We start from the raw sequence: 22,547 nt of genomic DNA, 5'->3' as shown, positions 1-22,547 counted from the left end.
AAACTCTCCACTGGTTGGAGTCATATCTAACATAAAGAAAGATGGTTGTGTTTTTTGGAGGTCAATCATCTCAATCCTGGGACATCACTGCAGGAGTTCCTCAGGGCTATGTCCTAGGCCCAACCATCTTCAGCTACTTAAGTGACCTCCCCTCCATCATAAGTTCAGAAGTGGGAAGTTTGCTGGTGATTGCACAATGTTCAGCACCATTCGCGACTCCTCAGATCCTGAAGCAGCCCATTCCCGTACGCACCAAGACCTGGATGACATTCAGACTTGGGCTGATAAGTGTAGAGTGAACAGTTAACTCTAACACTACTCTAATAATAGCTACTGAGCAGATGCATAAGGAGCTACGTCATAATGATGTCACTGAGAGAGAGATGCGTGAGAAGAAACTAAGGGAGGAATTTTACACTGGCAGGATTTTGCGGTCCTGCCGAAATCAATGAAGTTTAGAATAGCTCACCACATTTACAGTCGCGTCCCTGCCGCAATGGAGCCTTAAAATTCTGGCCTAAGTGAGTAGTAGCTCTGTCCTGATCTTGTATATAGTTAGTTATGTAAATAAAAGATCTTTTCAGGGAAGATCTTTGTCTCCAGCCAGATCTCTTACTACTGTAAGACACTCAATGACCTCCGAGACAACCCAACAATATTAGAATAAGCGGCAAGTGACATTCGCGCCACAGAAATGCCAGGCAAAAACAACATCTATCAGAAGAGAATCTAACTCTTTCCCCTTGACATTCAATGGGACTACAATCACTGAACTTCCTGACTCCCTATCAACAACCTGGGGGTGTACCATTGTCCAGGAAGTGAACCAGACTAGCCATGTAAATACTGCAGCTACAAAAGCAGGTCAGAGGTTGGAAATTCTGTAGCGAGTAACACATCTCCTGAATCCCCAAAGCCTGTCCACCATCTACAAGGCTCAAGTCAGGAGTGTGATGGAATGCACTCCACTGGCCTGGATGAGTGCAGCTCCAACAATACTCAAGAAGCTTGACACCATCCAGTACAAAGCAGCCCACTTGAATGGCACCCTATCCACCACCAGTGGCCCACCATGGAAGCAGTGTGTACCATGTACAAGATGCACTGCAGTAACTCACCAAGGCTCCTTCAATAGCACCTTTCAAACCCACAACCTCTACCACCTAGAAAAACAATGGCAGCAGATGCATGGGAACATCACCACCTGCAAGTTCCCCTCCCAACCATACAACATCTTGACTTGGAACATTTTTGCCATTCCTTCACTGTGGCTGGGTCAAAATCCTGGAACTCTCTCCCTAACAGCACTGTGGGCGTACCTACACCACATGGAGTGCAGCGGTTCAAGAAGGTTCCTCACCATCACCTTCTTAAGGACAATTAGGAATGGGCAATAAATGCTGGCCAAGTCAACGATGCCCACATCCCATGAAAGCACTTTTTCTTTTTAAATGTCTAAATGGGTTACATTGAAGTTGCTGCAAAATTAGTCCTTGCTAAAATTGGGTCTCTTAAGGTGGACTGAGTTAGTATGAGGAGAATTTTTTTTCTCTCGGAAGGTAGTGAGCCTTTGGAACTCCCTTCCTCAAAAGGCAGTGGAAGCAGAGTCTTTGAATATTTTTAAGGCAGAGGTAGGTAGATTCTTGATAAACAAGGGGTTGAAAGGTTATCAGGGGTAGGGGGAGGTTATAATCAGATCAGTCATGATCTTATTGAATGGCAGAGCAGGCTCAAGGGGCTGAGTGGCCTACTCCTATCCTAATTTATATGTTCGTATCCCATCCTTGAGTACTAATGGCAGCCACTGTCTTACTGCTTACCAGTTCTATATGGTCTGGAAATATTCCATAGGCTTTAGGGAGACCTATGGAGTGCCAAAATAGGTACACACCCTCCCTCCCACAGCGCCCTCCCTGCAAGTATTGAGGCCAATGGTTCTGGGAGTGGCAGATGTCATTCAATGTCAATAAATAAAATGAGGATACATGTGGGTCTCAATAAGGCCAAGCTTATGTCCACCATGCAGAGTTACCTACTGAGGGCAGTTGAGCAGGGGAGAGATTGTTGTTCATGTAACGGTGAAATTTCAAACCACTGTTGTAAGGTTGTAAAATAAGTCTAGGGTGACTGGGTTATTAAGATGCATATCAATGAGAACAAAATACAAAAGCAAAAATTTAAGACTTGTCTTTTATAGCTCCATATTAACTATTGTGCCCAGGTGTTGTTGCTTCAAATTGTGGGAGATAGTGAAGCCTTGGAGAAAGTCAAGAGGAGGACCACCAGATTAATAGGAAGGTAAACCAGACCCCATTTTGAGGCTATTACTGCCCTCTTAATGCCAATTTGTGGGTGGGCCAGTTAGCTCAGTTGACTAAATGGCTAGCATGTGGTTTAGAATAATACCCACAGCGTGGGGTTTGATCCCTGTTCCAGCTGAGGTAGACTTGGGGCCTGCCTCCTTGCTTTTCCCCATAGTAGAATCACAGCATAAGCCATGGTTCCGTGATCCTCAAGTGATTGAGGATGTTACCTGGAGAAGGAGAAGAATGTCAATTTGGTCTGGTGGAAATTGACCCCATTGAGTTAGGTTTAATATTAGAATGTGTTACTTTCACAGAGAATCGCTGAGCTTTGAAACAAATTGTCCAAATGTGCAATGAGTACTGATTCAGTAAAGCCCTGAAGGGAGTCAGACAAGTTCCTGGAAGTGGAAGATATCTTGAGTTATGAAAGGTAGGCGAAACTAGCTGTAGTGCATCAATTAGTGCAGCCTCCCTGGAGTTTACTTGATCACCTTCAGGAGTCAGAGAGGAATGTCCCACTGAAATTAGCCTATGTTTCTTCCCCTGGTCCCTCCCAAGAGATAGCATAGCTGGAGGAATGTGAGAGCATTGATAATGTATCATGTTCAACAGGGACAGCTGGATGGTCCTTCGCTGTATCTCTTTTTCAGATGTTCATATGTTTTGAGCTTGCATGATTATCAACATAAAAAAAAGGTAGGATTATTCTCCAGTTTACAAACTTTCACTCTAATCTTTTCTTTCTAGTCTTGGTGTCAGAAGTCCATTTGAGAATTCAGGGATAAAGCCGCATCCTAATCAGATTATTGTGTTTATGATCAGGAGTCACTTCAAAACCATTTTTGTTTGGACTTAACTGAGCAAATTAGGTAGTAGAGAAAAACACTGGCGTGAATTAGTCCTTTCTTAAGAGTTCTTCCTAAGCTGACATCACAGGTTTGACCAATATACCTAAACATTCCACAGCAGGTGATAATTTTCTCTGAGTTAAATAATTGTATTGATATAACCTCTGGTCTGTGGTGAAATAATTGTGATGGCAAGCAAGAAGTGGCTTCAAGCCTGCCTTTTACTATACATAGCAGCGTAATACCACTATCGGTTTCAGAGAACCATAGGACATTAAAGACAGCTCCTCAGATGATTAAAATCATAAGAAAAGCTGAATGGTTTTACCATAAGGGATATTGGAAGACAAAAAAAAACAAGAGATGAAAATGAGCAAATATAAAACCTTGAAGTCAATGGAAAGTAAATATCAGGCAAAGTGGAAAATAAGTGGTTAATCCAGTTCTGATGGGTGGAAGGGTTAAAATTACCCCATAGAGGCGATACTAGGCAGATTCACTAGGATTCTGCCTGGGATTGGGAAATATATATGAAGAAAGACTTGGAAAAGTAACCATTTGGTAATACAGAACTTGAGTATCGCTGAGGAAAGAGATATGTCAAAGCTTTTTGTCTTACACTCATCAGGACATTCACAAAGAAAACCAAGTGTAAAGGGAACATTTATATGCCTCTACCAATCAGTGTCCACTTGCCAACCAATCAGCACTCTCTTCTCATAAAGTATAAACTGTTGTTCCCTTTACATTTGGTATTCTTGCAAATGACCTGATGAGTGTAAGACAAAAAGCTTCGACATGTCTCTTTTCTCAGCAGTGCTTAAAAAGAATGTAGGGATTTTGTTAGATCAATGCAAGTAAGAGCTGACATGATCAAAGTGTTTAAAAATATGGAAGAATAGGACAGGGTAGATAGAAATAGACTGCAATAGTTGAAGAATCTAAAATGAGGAGACTTGCATACAAGATTAAATATGATAAATTGAGAACAGAGCAAAAAAGAAGTTTCTTTACATAGGGAATCGTGAGGCTTTGGAGTTCAAGTCCAGGATGTGAGGCAGAAACTCCATTAATGTCTAAGATTATATTGAATAGATGATGAAAGGAAAAGCAGGTGAAGAGATACAGGAGCAGAACAGGTAACTGTGATTAAGACTATTGTTTGTGTGGAAGGTAAATGCTGACATAGGCCAGTTCAGTCAAAAGACTAATTTCTGCATTGTAACTTCTATGGGTTAAAGTAATGGAAAGAAAGAACTTGAAGTGTCAGTCTAAATTATGTGCTCAAGTCCTGGAATAGAGTTTTAAACCTATACTGGATCAAACATGGGCAAAAGAGCTGAACTCCAGCAGGTGAGGTGAGAGTGACTGCCCTTGAAATCAAGGCAGCATTTGACCAAGTGTGGCATCAAGGAGCCCTAGCAAAACTGGAGTCAATGGGAATAAGGGGGAAAACTCTCCCCTGGCTGGAGTTATACCTAGCACAAAGGAAGATGTTTGTGGTTGTTGGAAGTCAATCATCTCAGTTCCAAGATATCACTGCAGGAGTTCCTCAGGATAATGTCCTCAGCCTAACTATTTTCAGTTGCTTCATCAAGGACCTTCTTTTCAACATAAGGTCAAAAGTGGGGTTGTTAACTGATGATTGCACAATGTTCAGCACAATTCGCAACTCCTCAGATGCTGAATGCAAATGCAGCAAGACCTGGACAATATCTAGACTTGGGCTGACAACAGGCAAGTAACATTTGCGCCACAAAAGTGCCAGGCAATGACCATCTCCAACAAGAGAGAATCTAACCATTGCTTCTTGACATTCAATAGCATTACCATCGCCGAATGCCCCACTATCAACACCCTGGGGCTTACCATTGACCAGAAACAGAAATGGACTAGCCATTTAAATAATGTGGCTACAAGAGCAGGACAGAGGCTAGGAATCCTGCGGCAAGTAAGTTACCTCTTGATTCCCCAAAGCCTGTCCACCATCCACTATGCACAAGTCAGGAGTGTGATGGAATACACTCCACTTCTCTGGATGAGTGCAGCTCCAACAACACTCTAGAAGCTTGACACCATCCAGGACAAAGCAGCCCACTTGATTGGCACCCCATCCACAAACATTCATTCCCTCCACCACCGACGCACAGTGACAGCAGTGTGTACCATCTACAAGATGCATTTCAGGAACTCACCAAGGCTCCTTAGACATCACCTTCCAAACCCACGACTAAAAGACAAAGACAGCAGACACAAGGGAACACCACCACCTGCAAGTTCCCCTCCAAGCCAGTCACCATCCTGACTTGGAAATATATCGCCGTTCCTTCACTGACGCTGGGTCAAAATCCTGGAACTCCATTCCTAACAGCATTGTGGATGTACCTACACCACATGAATTGCAGCGGTTCAATAAGGCAGCTCACCACCACCTTCTCAAGGGCAACTGGGGATGGACAATAAATGCTGGCCCAGCCAGCGATGCCTGCAACCCATGAATGAATTTTTTAAAATCTTTTGACTCAGAAACAAATGCAACCACAGAGTCAAGCTGACATTTGTAGAAGCCAACAAGGTACTCTGCCAGTTCTGCGCTAATCTGCTCTGAGCTGAGCCAGATTGACACCTCTGTTGTGATGCCAGTGAATTTTTAATGCCTTGTTAGCTCTTCAACATTAAAAATAGAAAAGGAGCTTCTTATGCTGTATGTTGTAACTCTTTCGAGTACAAACTCGTTTCCATCTGTTTCAGATGAAGTTACATTGTTTCATAGTTTGCCATTGTGAGATTTGAACTCTTGATAATCTTTTAAGTGAAAACCAAATCAACAAAATTGGGATATGAACTCTTGATCTTGGGGTTCCAAACTCAGTACCATAACCACTTGGCTATGCAGGCCAAGCCACGCTATATGGTGTATGTTCAGTCAGTCTCACAAAGAGGTCCTGTAGATTTTTAGGTGTTTTATAATCAATTCCCGGCTTTGGCTGAGGATTTTAAACCCTCTGCTTTTTTTTTATTTTATGAGCTCGGTGACCATGTGGTATGGCGCCGATTCTGAACCTGAGCTGGCGGGTCCTTTCAGAAACCAGCTGCTCTGACCTTTTTTTTAAGGCACCGAAGCTTTTTAAATGAGTCCTGGCTTAAAACGGAATTTTTTGCTCGCCCCTGCTAGGTCCTTTGACTCTGCACTAGGCACCATCAATATAAGATAGTCGCCAAAAAATATTATAGGGAATTCAGAAGAAACTTCTTTGTGCAAAGAGCGGGGAGAATGTGGAACTCACTATCACAGAGAGTGGGTGAAACAAATAGCAGAGATGCATTTAAAGGGAAGCTAGATGGTTACAATGGTAAATTTGGATGAGGAATAATGAGAAAAGGCTCAAGTGGAGCACAGACTGGTTGGGTCGAATGGCCTGTTTCTGTGCTGTGTACCCTATCTAAGCCTACAGTTTGTGCTTAAAATAGGAGTGACAAAATACGTGAATATCAGCCTTTCATATTTAGGATTTTAAGTTTAATTAAGCAGGATAAATCCCTTTAATTGTTGTGACTGACTCTAATACTAATCTTAGAAATTTTAACATTTTCTTACCACTGAAGTCAACACTCCTCAGTTTGGAACAATTTGGTCAGAAAGGACTGGTTAATATAGAAAATAGCAATGTTGCACTTGAGCAGCAGAGGGTGCTATTCCGACGCTAGCACAATGCACCTAGGACTTGCCTGCAGTTAGTGAACATTATGAGGTAGGCTTTCCACTTCTTTCCACTAGTAATATTAATGCAGTTTAGGTGGAATCGGCTAGAAGAAGATCAGAGAACTTCAAACGTAAGTGCGCTATGCCCAAAGCCGATTATAGTTATGCTTTCCACAGTCTTTTACACTCTTTCCAGATTCAAGTTCTCTTAATCCGGCCCTGATCACAAAATTGGTGTCCGTGTTGAAATTGCACAATCCCAGCAATTATGGTGGTTAGAGAAGGGTCTATGAATGGCACTCTTTACCTTCGGTATGTAGGCACTAGTAGATACATCTTAAGAGTCTTTTCCTATTAAAAATATTTTATTTTGGTGTATAATGCGCAGGTCAAATGGCCCAGTGGGTAGTAAGCCTACCCCTGAACCAGAATTCTGGGTTCAAGTCACACTCCAGGATTTGATGGTCATGGAGGTGTTTTCATAATGGCCCCGATTTTCTGTTCCCCCAGGGAAAGCGGAGTGGGTTCGTACCCCAGAGGTACTGCAGAAGATGTGCGAAGGGACTCTCTGGAAATTCCCATGCAAGGACTGCATGAGAAGTTTAAACTTGTGATGAGCAATTACCCTGCACCAGGAGCCATCCAGTACTCCAATTTACTTCAGATGGTTCTAACTCTCTAAGCAGACTAGTTACCCAGGAAAAGTTATAATAATTAAAACCAGTTCTAACTCCTGGGTAACTTCTCCTGCCGAAGTGTCCGGGACCTTTAAACTTACTGGTTTATGGCAACAAGTGCCATAAAAAGGGGCTGTGTCTTCCCTTCGCTGATGCTGCTGCCCTGCACAGAAAGGACTGCAGAGCTGTTACGTTGCACATTTCTCACCAGGCATGGATCAGGAGTCTGGGCGAAAAATGCACAGCTCCCGACTTGGGTAAGTGAAAAGCAGCGGAATGGCAATCCGATGGAAGTTCTGTGCCAAAGTGGCTAACCAGGTTAATTATCAACCTGTAAATCCTTCCAATACACCTACGGCGGGTGTTACAGACTGGGAGAGAGTCTTAGATTACAGGAGGATATAGTCGGGCTGGTCAGATGGGCTAATCAGTGGCAAATGGAATTTAATCTGGATAAGTGTGAGGTGATGCACTTGGGCAGGACAAACAAGGCACGGGAATACACGAGGACCCTGGGAAGTACCGAGGATCAGAGGGACCTTGGTGTGCATGTCCACCAGTCCCTTAAAGTAGCAGGACAGGTAGATAAGGTGGTTAAGAAAGCATATGGGATACTTGCCTTTATTAGGCGAGGGGTAGAATGTAAGAGCAGGGAGGTTATGCTGGAACTGTATAAAATGCTGGTTAGGCCACGGCTAGAGCATTGCGTGCAGTTCTGGAATCTGCATTACAGGAAAGATGTGACTGCACTAGAGAGAGTGCAGAGGAGATTTGCTAGGATGTTGCCTGGGCTGGAGAGTTTTAGTTATGAGGAGAGATTGAATAGACAGGGATAAAAGCAAAAAAACTGCGGATGCTGGAAATCCAAAACAAAAACAAAAATACCTGGAAAAGCTCAGCCGGTCTGGCAGCATCTGCGGAGAGGAACACAGTTAACGTTTCGAGTCCGAATGACCCTTCAACAGAACTAAGTAAAAATAGAAGAGAGATGAAATATAAGCTGGTTTAAGAGGGGCTGGTTCAAGTAGAGCTGGATAGAGGGCCAGTGATAGGTGGAGATAACCAAAAGATGTCACAGACAAAAGGACAAAGAGGTGTTGAAGGTGGTGATATTATCTAAAGGAATGTGCTAATTAAGGGTAGAAAGCAGGACAAGCAAGGTACAGATAGCCCTAGTAGGGATGGGGTGGGAATCAAAAAAGGCTAAAAAGTAGAGATAAAACACTGGATGGAAATACATTTAAAAATAAAGGAAGTAGGTGGGAAAAGAAAAATCTATATAAATTATTGGGAAAAAAAGAGGGGGGAATTGGAAAGGGGGTGGGGATGGAGGAGAGAGTTCACGATCTAAAATTGTTGAACTCAATATTCAGTCCGGAAGAGTGTAAAGTGCCTAGTCAGAAGATGAGATGCTGTTCCTCCAGTTTGCGTTGACAATGCAGCAAGCCAAGGACGGACATGTGGGCATGAGAGCAGGGTGGAGTGTTGAAATGGCAAGCGACGTGGAGGTCTGGGTAATACTTGCGGACAGACTGAAGGTGTTCTGCAAAGCGGTCACCCAGTCTGCGTTTGGTCTCTCCAATGTAGAGGAAACCGCATTGGGAGCAATGAATGCAGAAGACTAAATTGAGGGAAGTGCAAGTGAAATGCTGCTTCACGAAAGGAATGTTTGGGCCCTTGGACGGTGAGGAGAGGGGAAGTAATGGGGCAGGTGTTGCACCTTCTGCAGTTGCATGGGAAGGTGCCATGGGAGGGGGTTGAGGTATAGGGGGTGATGGAGGAGTGGACCAGGGTATCCTGGAGGGAACGATCCCTGCAGAATGCCACCAGGGAGGGTGAAGGGAAGATGTGTTTGGTGGTGGCATCATGCTGGAGTTGACGGAAATGGCGGAGGATGATCCTTTGAATGCGGAGGCTGGTGGGGTGATAAGTGAGGACAAGGGGGACCCTATCATGTTTCTGGGAAGGAGAAGAAGGTGTGAGGGCAGATGTGTGGGAGATGGGCCGGACACGGTTGAGGGCCCTGTCAACCACCGTGGGTGGAAAACTTCGGTTAAGGAAGAAGGAGGACATGCCAGAGGAACTGTTTTTGAAAGTGGCATCATCAGAACAGATGCGAAGGAACTGAGAGAATGGGATGGAGTCCTTACAGGAAGCGGGGTGTAAGGAGCTGTTGTCGAGGTAGCTGTGGGAGTCGGTAAGCTTGTAATGGATATTGGTGGACAGTCTATCACCAGAAATTGAGACAGAGAGGTCAAGGAAGGGAAGGGAAGTGTCAGAGATGGACCATGTGAAAATGATGGAGGGGTGGAAATTGGAAGCAAAATTAATAAATTAATGAATAGACAAGGGTTATTTTCCCTGGAGCAGAGGAGATTGAGGGGGGACATGACTGAGGTGTATAAAATTATGAGGAGCATAGACCGGGAGAAAGGAAGGAACTTTTCCCCTTGGTGGAGGGATCAATAACCAGGGGGCATAAATTAAAGTTAAGGGCAGGAAGTTTAGAGGGGATGTGAGGAAGAATTTTTTCAACCAGAGCTGGCGGGAATCTGGAACTCACTGCCTGAAAGGGTGGTAGAGGCAGAAGCCCTCATAACATTTAAGAAGTATTTGGATGTGTACTTGCTGGAAAATGGGATTAGAGTAGTTAGGTATATTTTGACCGGCGCAGACTCGATGGGCCGAAGGGCCTTTTTCTGTACTGTAGACCTCTATGACTCTATGGTCAGCTTTGCTTGCTGCACAGCGGTGCTCATCAAGCTATATAGCCTCTGGGAAATGTTAGCTAAGGAAACAGACATAAGCACGTGCTTTGTCTGCCTCATGCACCATTAGGTATGGAAAGAGAGAAGAAGAGTGTACAACAAGAAAAAATATATTCACATTGCTCAGTCGGGGTTTCAAAAGCCATTTCAAATGATTTTAAATCAGTTCACTCACAGGTGGACCACTCGACACCCTCATTAAAAATGCTTAGTTTTGCTGATGAATCCATTTCACTGTATTAATAAAACAGTGCCAGGTTACCCACTCTTCAATACACTAAGGAATACTTTCCTATGAGAAGAAGAAAAGGAAATAGTTCCGTTCTATTACACTGCCTGATTGCGCTGGCTCATGAAAGATTAACACTTGTGATTATGCAAATGCATTTTTAACAGAAATGCGAACCAGAAGTGTTTCCTGTTTTTTTATTACTTTAAACTTTAATAGGCTCAAACACACTATATACACATGACCAAATCATAATAAAAAATTAGACAAATCACTTTTGCATGAAACAAAATGGCCCTTTGCATTTGTCTTCAAAGCTCAGATTGAAGACCACTGAAGATCTGTGGGTAACAGACACATAACTAATGTTAGCTATTATACATTTTGAGGGCATACAGTCAAGAGCAGCAGGAGTGCATTGGTCCATTTACACAATAGGCCAGTTTAAAGAATTGAACACTTCATTTATTATTCCAAAAGACAGTCAGATTCATATGCTAATTTGCTGAATCAAACGTCCTTTTTGAATGCTAAACAATCTCATCTTAACCACCATGCCGCTTCTCAATCATTGTTCTCAGTTTCATTTCATTCTATGACATGGTTAGGGTACTCACATGGAGATTCTGACCTATGACTGTCAGTCTCCTTGTTTTTGTTCACATTGTGTAGCCAGTCGCATTGCAGGACCAATAAGCATGATAGTCTGAAGGCAGATTGCTACACCCATGAAAATTCATGCTATGGACAGTCTCACAGGTCTCGAATTCACTTGCTCTATACTGTCTGATGCCATCTGCAGTGAGAGGACCATGTGGATGCAGATAACAGCAAATAGGGGAAAAATAAAACAGATTGATGCCACGATCATCACAGCAACCTGGAGTCTGGTAGTTACATTGCTTATTTAAAAGGGGCCGAGACTGCACTGCCAAATCTCATGTCCCTAGAGACAAGGCTGTTGCTTTCCTATGTCATTCATTTGTTCTTGCAGCTGCTTCACAACCTTGTTCTTTTACTCCTTTCCTTCAGTTAGTTCTTTGGGGACCAGATAAGGAGCACTACAGTTCCAACTAAAAATGTATTGTGCACTGCACATAAATGCAGAAACACAAAGAAACAAATACATATACAAAAATATATAGACACACACTCAATATATAAAGGCACACACACACACACCCCCACGGCTACTCCTTGCATGTGTGTAATGTGTTGGTTGGGTTTGTTTCAAATGATTACCATGCTACAGCTAATATAAGTAGAAAGAAAATAGCTGTACGGGATTTAAACTGTCCATTGAAAGGAAAGACTGGGCAGGGAAGGGTGAAGTAATGACAATTCTAGAAGTAAGAATTCTGTACACCATATAGATTTAATTTGCAAGTTGGTGCTTGTAGGAGTGAGGCATGGGTGCGGTGGTGGGGGTGGGGGAGGGTCAAAGGAACATGAAACCCCAAATTCTGACAGTGCACACTTGATTTGGTGCATGATCAGCATGGAGTAGACTGTTTACAGAGACTTGAATATTTAATAATATGCCACCTCACGATGTACAAAAATGCACCATATAATTAAAATGCAAAATCCCAACTTCCCTGATGTCTCGGTAAGCTTATCAGGTTAGAAGCTGAAACATATAAATAAGGATGGGCAGTCAGCCCACAGTTACTCCACAACCAGCCCACCATAGCCAAGCAGCAACTGTGTAACAAAAATGCATTCAGTGTCCAAGATTGCAGCACAGACTGTATTTGACATATCACTAGTGTTTTCCTGTCTTAAATTCTGTTTGTTACAAGAGCACATTAACCAACCTCTGATCTTGGAATAAGCCGGTTGCCATGGTGCCAGACAGTTCTACTTTACTTTAGGATGTTCAGACAGCTCCTGGAGAACTCCTGTGACAAGTTGTTGCCTCTGATCATTGCCTTCCTTCTTCTGTCATCGTCTTCACTTCCCAGCTTTTGCTATTATTTTCTGTGGTGTTTATACTGTACTTTCTCTCCATGTTTAAAAACTGAAGCTCACAAACTGCTTCAATACGCCCAATGATCTTTGCATTATGTTCAAACAAAAGCATTTATATTTGCATAAATTTTCCAATATCTGCTGTGCTTCAGCTTTCGAAGGCATGTTTCGAAAAGTCTCCACCTCTGTCCAAGATTTAAGCCTTCCAAAAGCCACCTGACTTTGAAAACCTGCTAACCTCCCTGAAAGGCTTCAGAGTTGGGTAATCAATGCACCACTTTAAATATTTTAAACCATCACAAAGAAATAATGACATTTGACATGTCAAGTTCGATAGTGACAAATCAAGATGGTCAATTCCAAAACTTGGATTCCTTTCCAGGGAATCGTTCAATTGAAGGTACCCAGGTCAGAACGTGTAATTGCCAAATTTTAATTAGTCTGACAAACAGCAGATTCCACATTAGGCATTTTGCTCCTTCTCTCTAAGTGCTTGAATCACAATGAGGAGACATGCTTTCTGATATCGGTTCTGTTCCAATATCTCGTTATCTAGCTCAAATCCACGTTAATCACTCATTTATTTTTGAATGTTGGCAGCTCAACTCAGGCTGATACAAGTGTGTTAATTAGGAACACTTGGCTACATCAGAATGTGTGAACACCTTTTCTGTCTTACTAGGATTTCTCAAAATGCAAAGATCCACCATTTTAACTGAGGCTCTCTCCAAGCATGGATGCAGACTACCTTGCAAGAGACAGCAGCCACAAGAGAGCTGGCGGTAATGTGAGTGGCTACAGGAGAGCTGGCAGGAGTGAGAATGGCAGCAGCTACTGGAGAGGTAGCAGGGGAAGCAGCAGAATCTGAAGCCAGGCATCAATAGGAATGAGAGAGCCTGCAGACTAGAGGTGACAGAGGCAGCGCAAGCACTAGATGTAGTGGCAGGTGACAGTGCAGCTATAGAATTGGCAGCAACAGGAGAGATAGGAATAGAAGCTTAGATTTATATAATGTTTTTCATAACCAGAGGATGTCCCAAAGCGCTTTACAACCAAAGAATTACTTCAGAAGGGTGGTCACTACTGAAATGGAAGAAATGCAACAGCCAGTTGGTGCACAGCAAGGCCCAACAAATAGCAATGTGTTAATGACCAAATTGTTGTTTTTTTTGTGTGTGATATTGATTGAGGGATAAATATTGGCCAGGACACTGGGGATAACTCTCTTGTACTTCTTTGAAATAGTGCCATGGGATCTTTTATGTCCACTTAAGATGGAAGACCGAGCCTCAGTTTAGCGTCTCTTCTGTCAGGTGAAAATCAGTGGCTTACAAGGTACGTTACCGTACAAGACAATCCCATTGTGCCTCATTTATATTCCAGATGTTTGCTCCCCTCACACTGCTGCTTGGTCTCTATTACACACTCATCCTAATATTCCTTTTTTTTTGCAGCTAGGGAAAAATTCTGTTGGGAAGGTGACTCAGGCAAGCTTTGGTAGTATTTACAGCCGCTAAAAACTGAGTACATGTTTGAGACCAAAATTAGAGTGTATATATACCATAAGTGTGGCATGAGTGCAAAGCAGAACCACTTTGCATGAATGCTATGTTGCAAATGCAACTTGAATCCAGCTATAGTTCAGTCTAACATGGAGAAGCAGAGTGGAACCTGATTCGCCTTCACTTCGAAATCTTATGCCTTAAAATCTTATTAATATTAAACAAGCTTGTTCAAAACTAGATTGCGCTGATGCTAGACTTATAGTCAATTACGTTCTGAAAGTGGGTAAATGCAGTATCCCTGTTTACATCCTTGACTGCTCACCTGGAATGTCCATGCCTTCCCATATCCCAGCTCCAGGAACTACCCATAGCCTAGATAGGTATTCCTTGGAGCTGACCAATACGAGCCCAGACTATGCCCACTAATTACTGACTATTTACTGCAAATCAAAGAGAAAGGCAGCAATAGTCTAAATCTGTGCTTTACAATATAAACTTCATAGCGATAACCACCTTTTATTTTCAGCAAGTATATTTCAAGCAATGAGGGGGAAAAAGTGAAAGCTTATTCAAGAATGAAGTCAAACTGTAATTTTGCAAACTCATTAATAGATAAGCAAAATGTCGACATGAGATCAATGTCATCGTTGCTCCCCATGTCCCTTGGGTTTTATTTGTTGGGTCAATGTGGCAATTAACATGTAAATCTGTAAAAATATGAGGCACTGCAGAGGATATAAATTCAAAGCTGAGACTAGGCACCTGAATTATGAGGAGAGACTGCAGAAGTTGGGGATCTTTATACTGGAGATAAAAAGGTAAGGGGTGATCTTATAGATGTAGTCATGATCTTGATAAACTTCAAAAGGTTTAGCTTTGTTACAAATTCAACAAAAAGACACAGCTTCAAACTTAGAAGATGGAGAGTGTAAAAACATTTTAGATTTAACTGTTTTATGCATAGGGAGTTGGATATATAGGATGGACCAGACCACCAAGAGAGGCAGGCATTGAGGACTGACTAATCCCCAAATTCAAGAGAGAATTGGATGAACATCTGGAGAAACATTTGGAAGAGCAATGCAACATGTACTGTGGAATATGTTTCCCAGACGCTTCAACTGATGCGTCTTCCCCCAATCTTGTTTGTTTCTATGTTCCAGCGTTTTGAAGTTGTATCTAATTTCCTGGTTACTGTAGTGTTTGTTCTCAACAATTTTGTGGAAATAAGCAAGGAAGAATGTTCAATCTGCAAATCCCAATGATGTGAGCACTTGCAACAGCAATATTGTTCACCTCTTTGATGTAGTTTTGGAGATATTTCATAAAACTGAATTGTAATATTGTGAAACAAATAAAAGTCACAGAAGTGCCAAGAATTCTGACTTTATTTTATTAAAGCCGTGGTTGAGAATAATTAATCATATTTTGATAATCATGAATAAACATCTACTATTCCATACCAACTAGCAGTAAACACACAAGGGATGGAGCTGACTTTTGTCTAATCTAATATCTTCTTCTTTTTTGAATAAATTAACCTTTGAAGCTAGATTTTTTTGTATAAAATAGCAAGAATATTATTGCCTTGAGAGAGTGCATGGATGAATAACAAAAATGATTATGGGTATCAGGAAATTCAATTTATGAGATAGTGAAAAGTTGAGCTTAAGCCAATACACTTTAACATCACACAAATACACTTTTGTGGGAAATCATTTACTTGTCAAACTAAATTGCTCCCACCACCAATGACAGACATGTAACTAAGGCTCAAAAAGCTACCTAGAAATGGTCCAAGTTTGGAAAGGATAAGGGTAATGAAACTTCTGGAGAAGCCTCAATGGAGTGGGTCTGGGTGGGGACAGGGGTAAGGAAATGGAAATTCTGCCATGCCTACTGTTAATTATATAAATTCATGTTACAGAAATACAGATGGAGGGGATTCATTAGATTATCACCTGAGCAGATATAGAGAGGCACTTATTGACACTGGTGGTGGATTGTAGAGTTAGGAGCAATACATTTCAAATGTTTCACTTTGTGAATAAATCTAAAACTGAGTAAAGATTGACTTCTGGTTATCTTCTTCACCAACTGCCAGAAGTTTAACATTTTTTTACATTTTTTGATTGAATCTCAGGAGCAAAAACCAAACATGAATATCAATAGACTTTTTTTATTATTCGTCCATGGGATGTGGGCGTCGCTGGTTAGGCCATTACTTGTAAACCATTAACTCCCTTAAGGCTAAGGGCCCAAAATTCATCCTGCTGGTCATCTGTGGTCCTGACCCAGTCCCAAAACCTGGAGTTGGATAATTTACATCTCAGGAGTGGGTGCCTGTGCCTTTTCCAGTGTTTCCCGGATGTCTGCCCTGTGAGGAATCAAGAATTTCTGCGTTATCCCTGGCACTCTTTGAAGTTTCAATTATGAAACCAGTATTTTGGGTCACAATTACACCAGGATGCTCTTCTAGTATCCAGTGCACCTGCTCATACGGGCATGCTCTGCATTGGGGGGCACAGAAAGAACATGCATTTATATAGCACCGTTCACAACCCCAGGGTGGCCCTAAGTTCTTTCCAGCCAACTAAGTACCTCTGAAGTGGAGTAATTGTTGTAATGTAGGAAGTGCAGCAACCAATTTGTGCACGGCAACATCCCACAAATGAGACCATGATCATATAATCTGTTTCAGTAATAATGGCTGAAGGATAAATATTGGCCAGGACACATGGGCGAACTCCCCTGCTCTTCTTCAAATAGTGCCATTGGATTTTTTTGTCCATTCACTAGGACAGACATTGTCTTGGCTTAACATCTCATCTGAAATACAGCACATCCAACAGTGACACACTCCCACAGTACTGCACTGAAGTGTTAGCTAGGAATTAGTTTTTAAATCTCTTGACCTGGGACTGAACCCAGAATCTTCTGACTCAGAAGTGATAGTGATACTGAGCCAAGGCTCATCAAAAAGATAGAACAGCCAGGGTTTCTGACAGGTGGTCTCATTCATCCAGTTCTGTCTGGTTTCTGATCTCAGCGAGGAGCGTGGGGGGAGAGTTGGGGAAAAGTGATGGGCACACATAGCCTTTGTCTCCACCCTCTGGTGAAATTTTTCTACAACAAAATAAGGAGCAGAGATCCAGCAGATTTGGATCCCACTTCAGCTCATTTTGCAGCAGCTCCAGCCAGACCCAGGGAAGCTGCAGTTTAAATGGTGGTGAAACATATCGAGACCTTTAAAGGATTCATCCTAAGGCTGCACTGAGTTAGTTGATCTCCATGAGGAAACCAGTTTGGCTGCTATAGTTGTCTAACATCTTGGGGCCTTGGAAGTTTAAACTGGCTGAAGTACTTGTTCTTGGTTGATATCTCACAAACGGCGCTGGAAAGGGCTGGTGTGTAAGACATTAGGTGTGGGACTGGATTGAGTTCTGCAATGACATCCCCCATTGTTAAGTGTCCCGCCAACACATATTCCCTGGGCACACGTGTCAAGAACTGAACCTGGACTCCATCCCATTCTCTCAGTTCCTCCGCCTCCGTCATATCTGTTCAGATGATGGCATCATCCAAAATGGCGCTTCCAACATGTCTTTCTTTTTCCTTGACCAAGGGTTCCCCCCTCCACTGTGATGGACAGGGCCCTCAACCGTGTTCGACCCATTTCCTGCACCTCTGCCTCCACCCCTTCCCCTCCCTCCTAGAACCATGATAGGGACACCCCTTGTCCTTATTTTTCACCCCACCAGCCTCCGCATTCAAAGGATCACCCTTTGCCATTTCCGCCAACTCCAGCATGATGTCACCACCAAACACATCTTCCCCTCACTTCCCCCTGTCAGCATGCCGTAGGGACAGACCCCTTCAGTACACCCTGGTCCACTCCTCCATCACCCATTAACTCCACATCCACTTCCCACAGCAACACCTGCCCCTTACCTCCTCCCTCCTCACTGTCCAAGGCCCAAAGCACTCCTTTCAGGTGAAGCAGCTTCACTTGCACCTCCTTCAATTTGTTCTACCGTATTTGCTGCCCCACCAATGTGGTCCCCTCTACATTGGGGAATCAGGGGGAAAACTCTGTTGGTTGGAGTCATACGTAGAACAAAGGAAGTTGGTTGCGCTTGTTGGAGGTCAGTCATCTCAGCTCCAGAACATTACTACAGGAATTCCTCAGGATAGTGTCCTAGGCCCAACCATCTTCAGCTGCTTCATCAATTACCTTCCTTCCATCATAATGTCAGAAGCGGGGGTGTTCGCTGATGATTACACATCAGCACCAAACGCAACTCCTCAGATACTGAAGCAGTCCATGTCCAAATGCTGCAAGACCTGGACAATATCGAGACTTGGGCTGACAAGTGGCAAGTAACGTTTGCGCCACACAAGTGTCAGGCAATGACCATCGCCCCTTGATGTTCAATGGCATTACCATAACTGAATCCCCCACTATCAACATCCTGAGGGTTACCATTGACCAGGAACTGAACTGGACTAGCCATATAAATACTGTGGCTACAAGAGCAGGTCAGAGGCTAGGAATCGTGTGACGGATAACTCACCTCCTAACTCCCCAAAGCCTGTCCACCATCTACAAGGCACAAGTCAGGAGTGTGATGGAATATTCCCCACTTGCCTGGATGAATGCAGCTCCCACAACACTCTAGAAGCTTGACACCATCCAGGACAAAGCAGTCGGCTTGATTGGCATCACATCCACAAACGTTCACTCCCTCCACCACCAACGCACAGTAGCAGCAATGTGTACCATCTACAAGATACACTGCATGAATTCAGCAAGCCTCTTTAGACAGCACTTTCCAGACCCATGACCACCACTACCTAGAAGGACATGGGCAGCAGATAGATGGGAATGCCACCACCTGGAAGTTCCCCTCCAAGTCACTCACCATCCTGACTTGGAAATATATCTCTGCTCCTTCACAGTCGCTGGGTCAAAATCCTGGAACTCCCTTCCTAACAGCACTGTGGATGTACCTACACATATAGACTGCAGCGGTTCAAGAAGGCAACTCACCACCACCTTCTCAAGGGCAACTATGGATGGGCAATAAATGCTGGCCCAGCCAGCAAACCCACATCCCGTCAATGAATTTTAAAAAAGCCAGACAGGGTGACCGCTTTGTGCAACACCTTTGCTCAGTCCGCAAGCATGGCCTTCCTGTCACTTGCCATTTCAACACTCCACCCTGCTCTCACGCCCACATGTCCGTCCTTGGCCTGCTGCAAAGTTCCAGTGAAGCCCAATGCAAACTGGAGGAACAGCACCTCATCTTCCAATTAGACACTTTATAGCCTTCCGGACTGAGCATTGAATTCAACAACTTCAGACCATGAAGTCTTTCCTCCACCTTTACCCTTTTTTATCCAATTGTTTTTTTTTAATTTATTTATCCTTTTTTTTAATCATTTTCCCTTTATGCCACTATCAGCACCTTCTTTAGTCTTTAACACTACCATTAACACTCTCTTTGTCATGTGTCCATGACATCTTTGTCAATCTCTGCTTAGCTCCTACTTACCCCTGACCTTCTATTATGCTCCACCTGCTCCATCCCCTCTTAAACAGTATAAAATCCATCACTTTTCTACTTCTCTTTGGCTCTGGCGAAGAGTCATATGGACTCAAAACATTAACTCTGTTTGTCTCTCCACAGATGCTGCCTGGCCAGCTGAGTTTTTCCAGCATTTTTTTTGTTTTTATACTTGGAGTGACATGCTGGAGTATGACCAGCACTCCTGGGACTGCATCCCAGGCAGAGTTATTGAATTAGATTTTCAGCTTCCCATGCTGGATGCAAAACTGGCAAAGCAGATCGGTTGCATATTAGAAAAAAAAATGTCATTTTAACTGATGTTGAAATGAATGGAAATCAGGCAACTTCTCTAATAGGCAGCCAACTGGTAATGTAGGTTTTATGCCCTGAAGTCAGATCGATATCGACCTCAATATCTTCAAAAGATAGGGAATAATGAACAATGTTTTTAAAAAAAATGTCAAGTCTGTCTTAGTTTGTTACATGTACCCCTTAGCTTTTCAATAATTGCTGGCTATCCACTAAACCATTCTTATCGTCATGCAGTAGTGACAACACAAATATAATCTTTCAGCATTGACACCAAGAGATATTTTCAATTCTCAACGTTCATGCAGGAAGCCTGCATTGCATTGGCAATTCATATAGCGCAGGGGGAGGTGGGGGGAGGACAAAGAAAAATTGCACAAGCCACATTCTTACAAACATCCTCTCAACCGTCTAGAGGAAGCAGCACAATGCGTCAGACAGTGTCTTTTGTTATAAGCAGCACTGGTGTATGTAGAATTTTCAGCCAAAAAAAAACGGTATGGGAGAGATTGGTAGTGGGAACTTCTCATTTTGGGTAGTTTTTAGTATAACTCCACCCTGTCACTATCTCAGGACCTACATTTTAGTGACCCCCGCCCCCATATTGAATTCTGCTACCGAACCGTGAATTATCCTCAAACTAGGGGTGGGGGGAACTTGAAAAATTGCTTTCATAGTGTGTGGGGATTTTTTTCCCCCTTAAAGGGAGACTACCTTACTGGGACAGCAATAAAACCAATTCACTAAACCCCTTTCCTCGTTTGAAGGTGAGAAGACTCGCACCATAACATGCCACTTAATGACCCAACAGTGGGATTTTGACATTGAATGTGTTTCTAAACCAATGGGGGGGGGGGAAATAAAAGCTCAAAGCTCTGAGCTCCGTTTTGTTAATTGGGCAATACAATTAGTAGTTAAACAATGTTAATCTTACAGATAATCAGCACTTTAGTCAGGCGGCAATGTTTACAAGTGGATAGGGCGGGAGGGGAAAAAAATTGGAAGGGCGACACACTTTAAAATCAATCCACTGGTTAAGAGATCCGGTGACGTTTGAGCTACGGCTTGAAATTCCAGCTCCATGTTTTCAGTTTGGTTCATAGCGCTGCACTGAGTGGCCGAGATTTCGTGTTAATTGGCTGGAAACCGTTATAAACTGACGAATTCGGCAGGGTTCTTTTGTAGATCGGCTTATACTATATGTATTAACTCGTTTCTGTGCTTGTTTATTTTGCGTGTCTTGTAAAGGAGGCGAGAGGAGGGGGGAAAAAAAACCCAGAAATGTCTGTAGAGGAAGTCAAAGAACCCCAACAACAGGAGCCTCAACAAGAAGCCAAAGAGCCAGAGCCGGCGATCTCTTACAAAGCCATTGTACTCACTGGCTTCGGGGGCTATGATAAACTAAAAGTCGAGATCAAGAAGGATCTCCCCACTCCTAAATCAGGTGAAATCCTAGTCCGAGTCAAAGCTGCTGGCTTGAATTTTGCTGATTTGATGGCCAGACAGGGTCTATATGATAGGCTCCCATCTTCTCCTCCATTGATTCCAGGCATGGAGTGTTCTGGTGTTGTGGAAGTGATTGGGGACGACGTGACCGACAGAAAGGTAAGGTGCTACCTGCAAACTGTTGAATTCTCAACCTCATCCCGCTTCTTCTTTCTCTTCCCCACCCCCCCCCCCCCCAAAAAAAAATATTGTCTATTGCATGGTTAGATCTCTAAGCCACCGCCCAAATTTTCCAGAGGACAACAGGGTGATTGCGCATGAGTAACGATAAACTTCTCTGAACCCAATAGAAAGCCAGACCCGGGGTATAGGAGTTTGCCAGCCCAAATTGTAGGCTTCTTTAAATGAAAAGCTGGCGAGACTTGCTTTGCTCCCCGTGTATTGATGGTCCAGGGCGAGTCTCTGGACTTCGCTCTGACACTGAACTCGCTGTAGCCTTAGATACGTGCAGTGAAAATGTGAGGATTTATTGTTGGCTACACAATTCAGCCCCGCAAAAATATCTCCTGTGTAGTTTGAAACGATAACGTTTCTAGGCAGGTGTTGCATTATTTAAATGTTAAAAAAAATGGAGCGCCATATGTTTAAATGGATTTCGAAATGATGCCACTCCCATCATTTCCCTTTTGTTAAATAAAAATTGGAAGGACCCGTTCTTCGGATATACAGTACTCAATTTGGAGTGTACTTGGTGTATTAAGAAAAATGGTCTGTATTGCAGAAAAGACTTCTATAATGTGTCTGTTATTCCTAAACAATTGCTTTCCTTTTTTTGTTCCCTTTGATTATTTGTCATATTAACTGAATAATTAATCTTTATCTTCTGCTACTTCACTTTAACACATGAAGTTGAGATGCTCTAGTTTTACAGTTAATGCAGCATTTAGTTGTCTGGTTGCAAGATTGAATCGGGATTAACAGTTGGTCAATTTTTTTCTTTGCTTCCCTGCAGTGGGAGGTGCCAAGTGTGTAGCATCCACCCTGTAGTCTGGGCACTCCCTGCAGCAGTGCAGTTAAATGTAGGCACTGAGCACTTCTCACTTTGCTGTAAGAGTAACAATTTTTAAAGCATTTTGCACTCGTGTGCAATTCTATAACCGATTATCTTTCACATTGCGCCTCCCCCCAGCATTTACTTGGATTGTCTGGGTTCCT

The 22,547-nt window shown here is 43.0% G+C and overlaps 1 protein-coding gene across 2 annotated transcripts in view; it reads left to right on the top strand.

Annotated features, from left to right (window-relative positions):
- Positions 1-20,960: 20,960 nt before the first annotated feature.
- Positions 20,961-22,547, top strand: part of vat1 (vesicle amine transport 1) — a 37,419-nt gene continuing 35,832 nt past the window's right edge. For both annotated transcript variants that reach the window (XM_041173192.1, XM_041173191.1), the window contains exon 1: positions 20,961-21,491. In XM_041173192.1, coding sequence (XP_041029126.1) covers positions 21,168-21,491 — 324 coding nt within the window. In that variant the 5' untranslated portion in view covers positions 20,961-21,167. The remainder of the gene's footprint in view (positions 21,492-22,547) is intronic.

This window comes from Carcharodon carcharias, chromosome 23, assembly GCF_017639515.1.
Source record: "Carcharodon carcharias isolate sCarCar2 chromosome 23, sCarCar2.pri, whole genome shotgun sequence".
NCBI lineage: Eukaryota > Metazoa > Chordata > Chondrichthyes > Lamniformes > Lamnidae > Carcharodon > Carcharodon carcharias.
The sequence above is the reverse complement of the archived record's forward strand: the minus strand, read 5'-3'. Positions and strand labels throughout refer to the sequence as shown.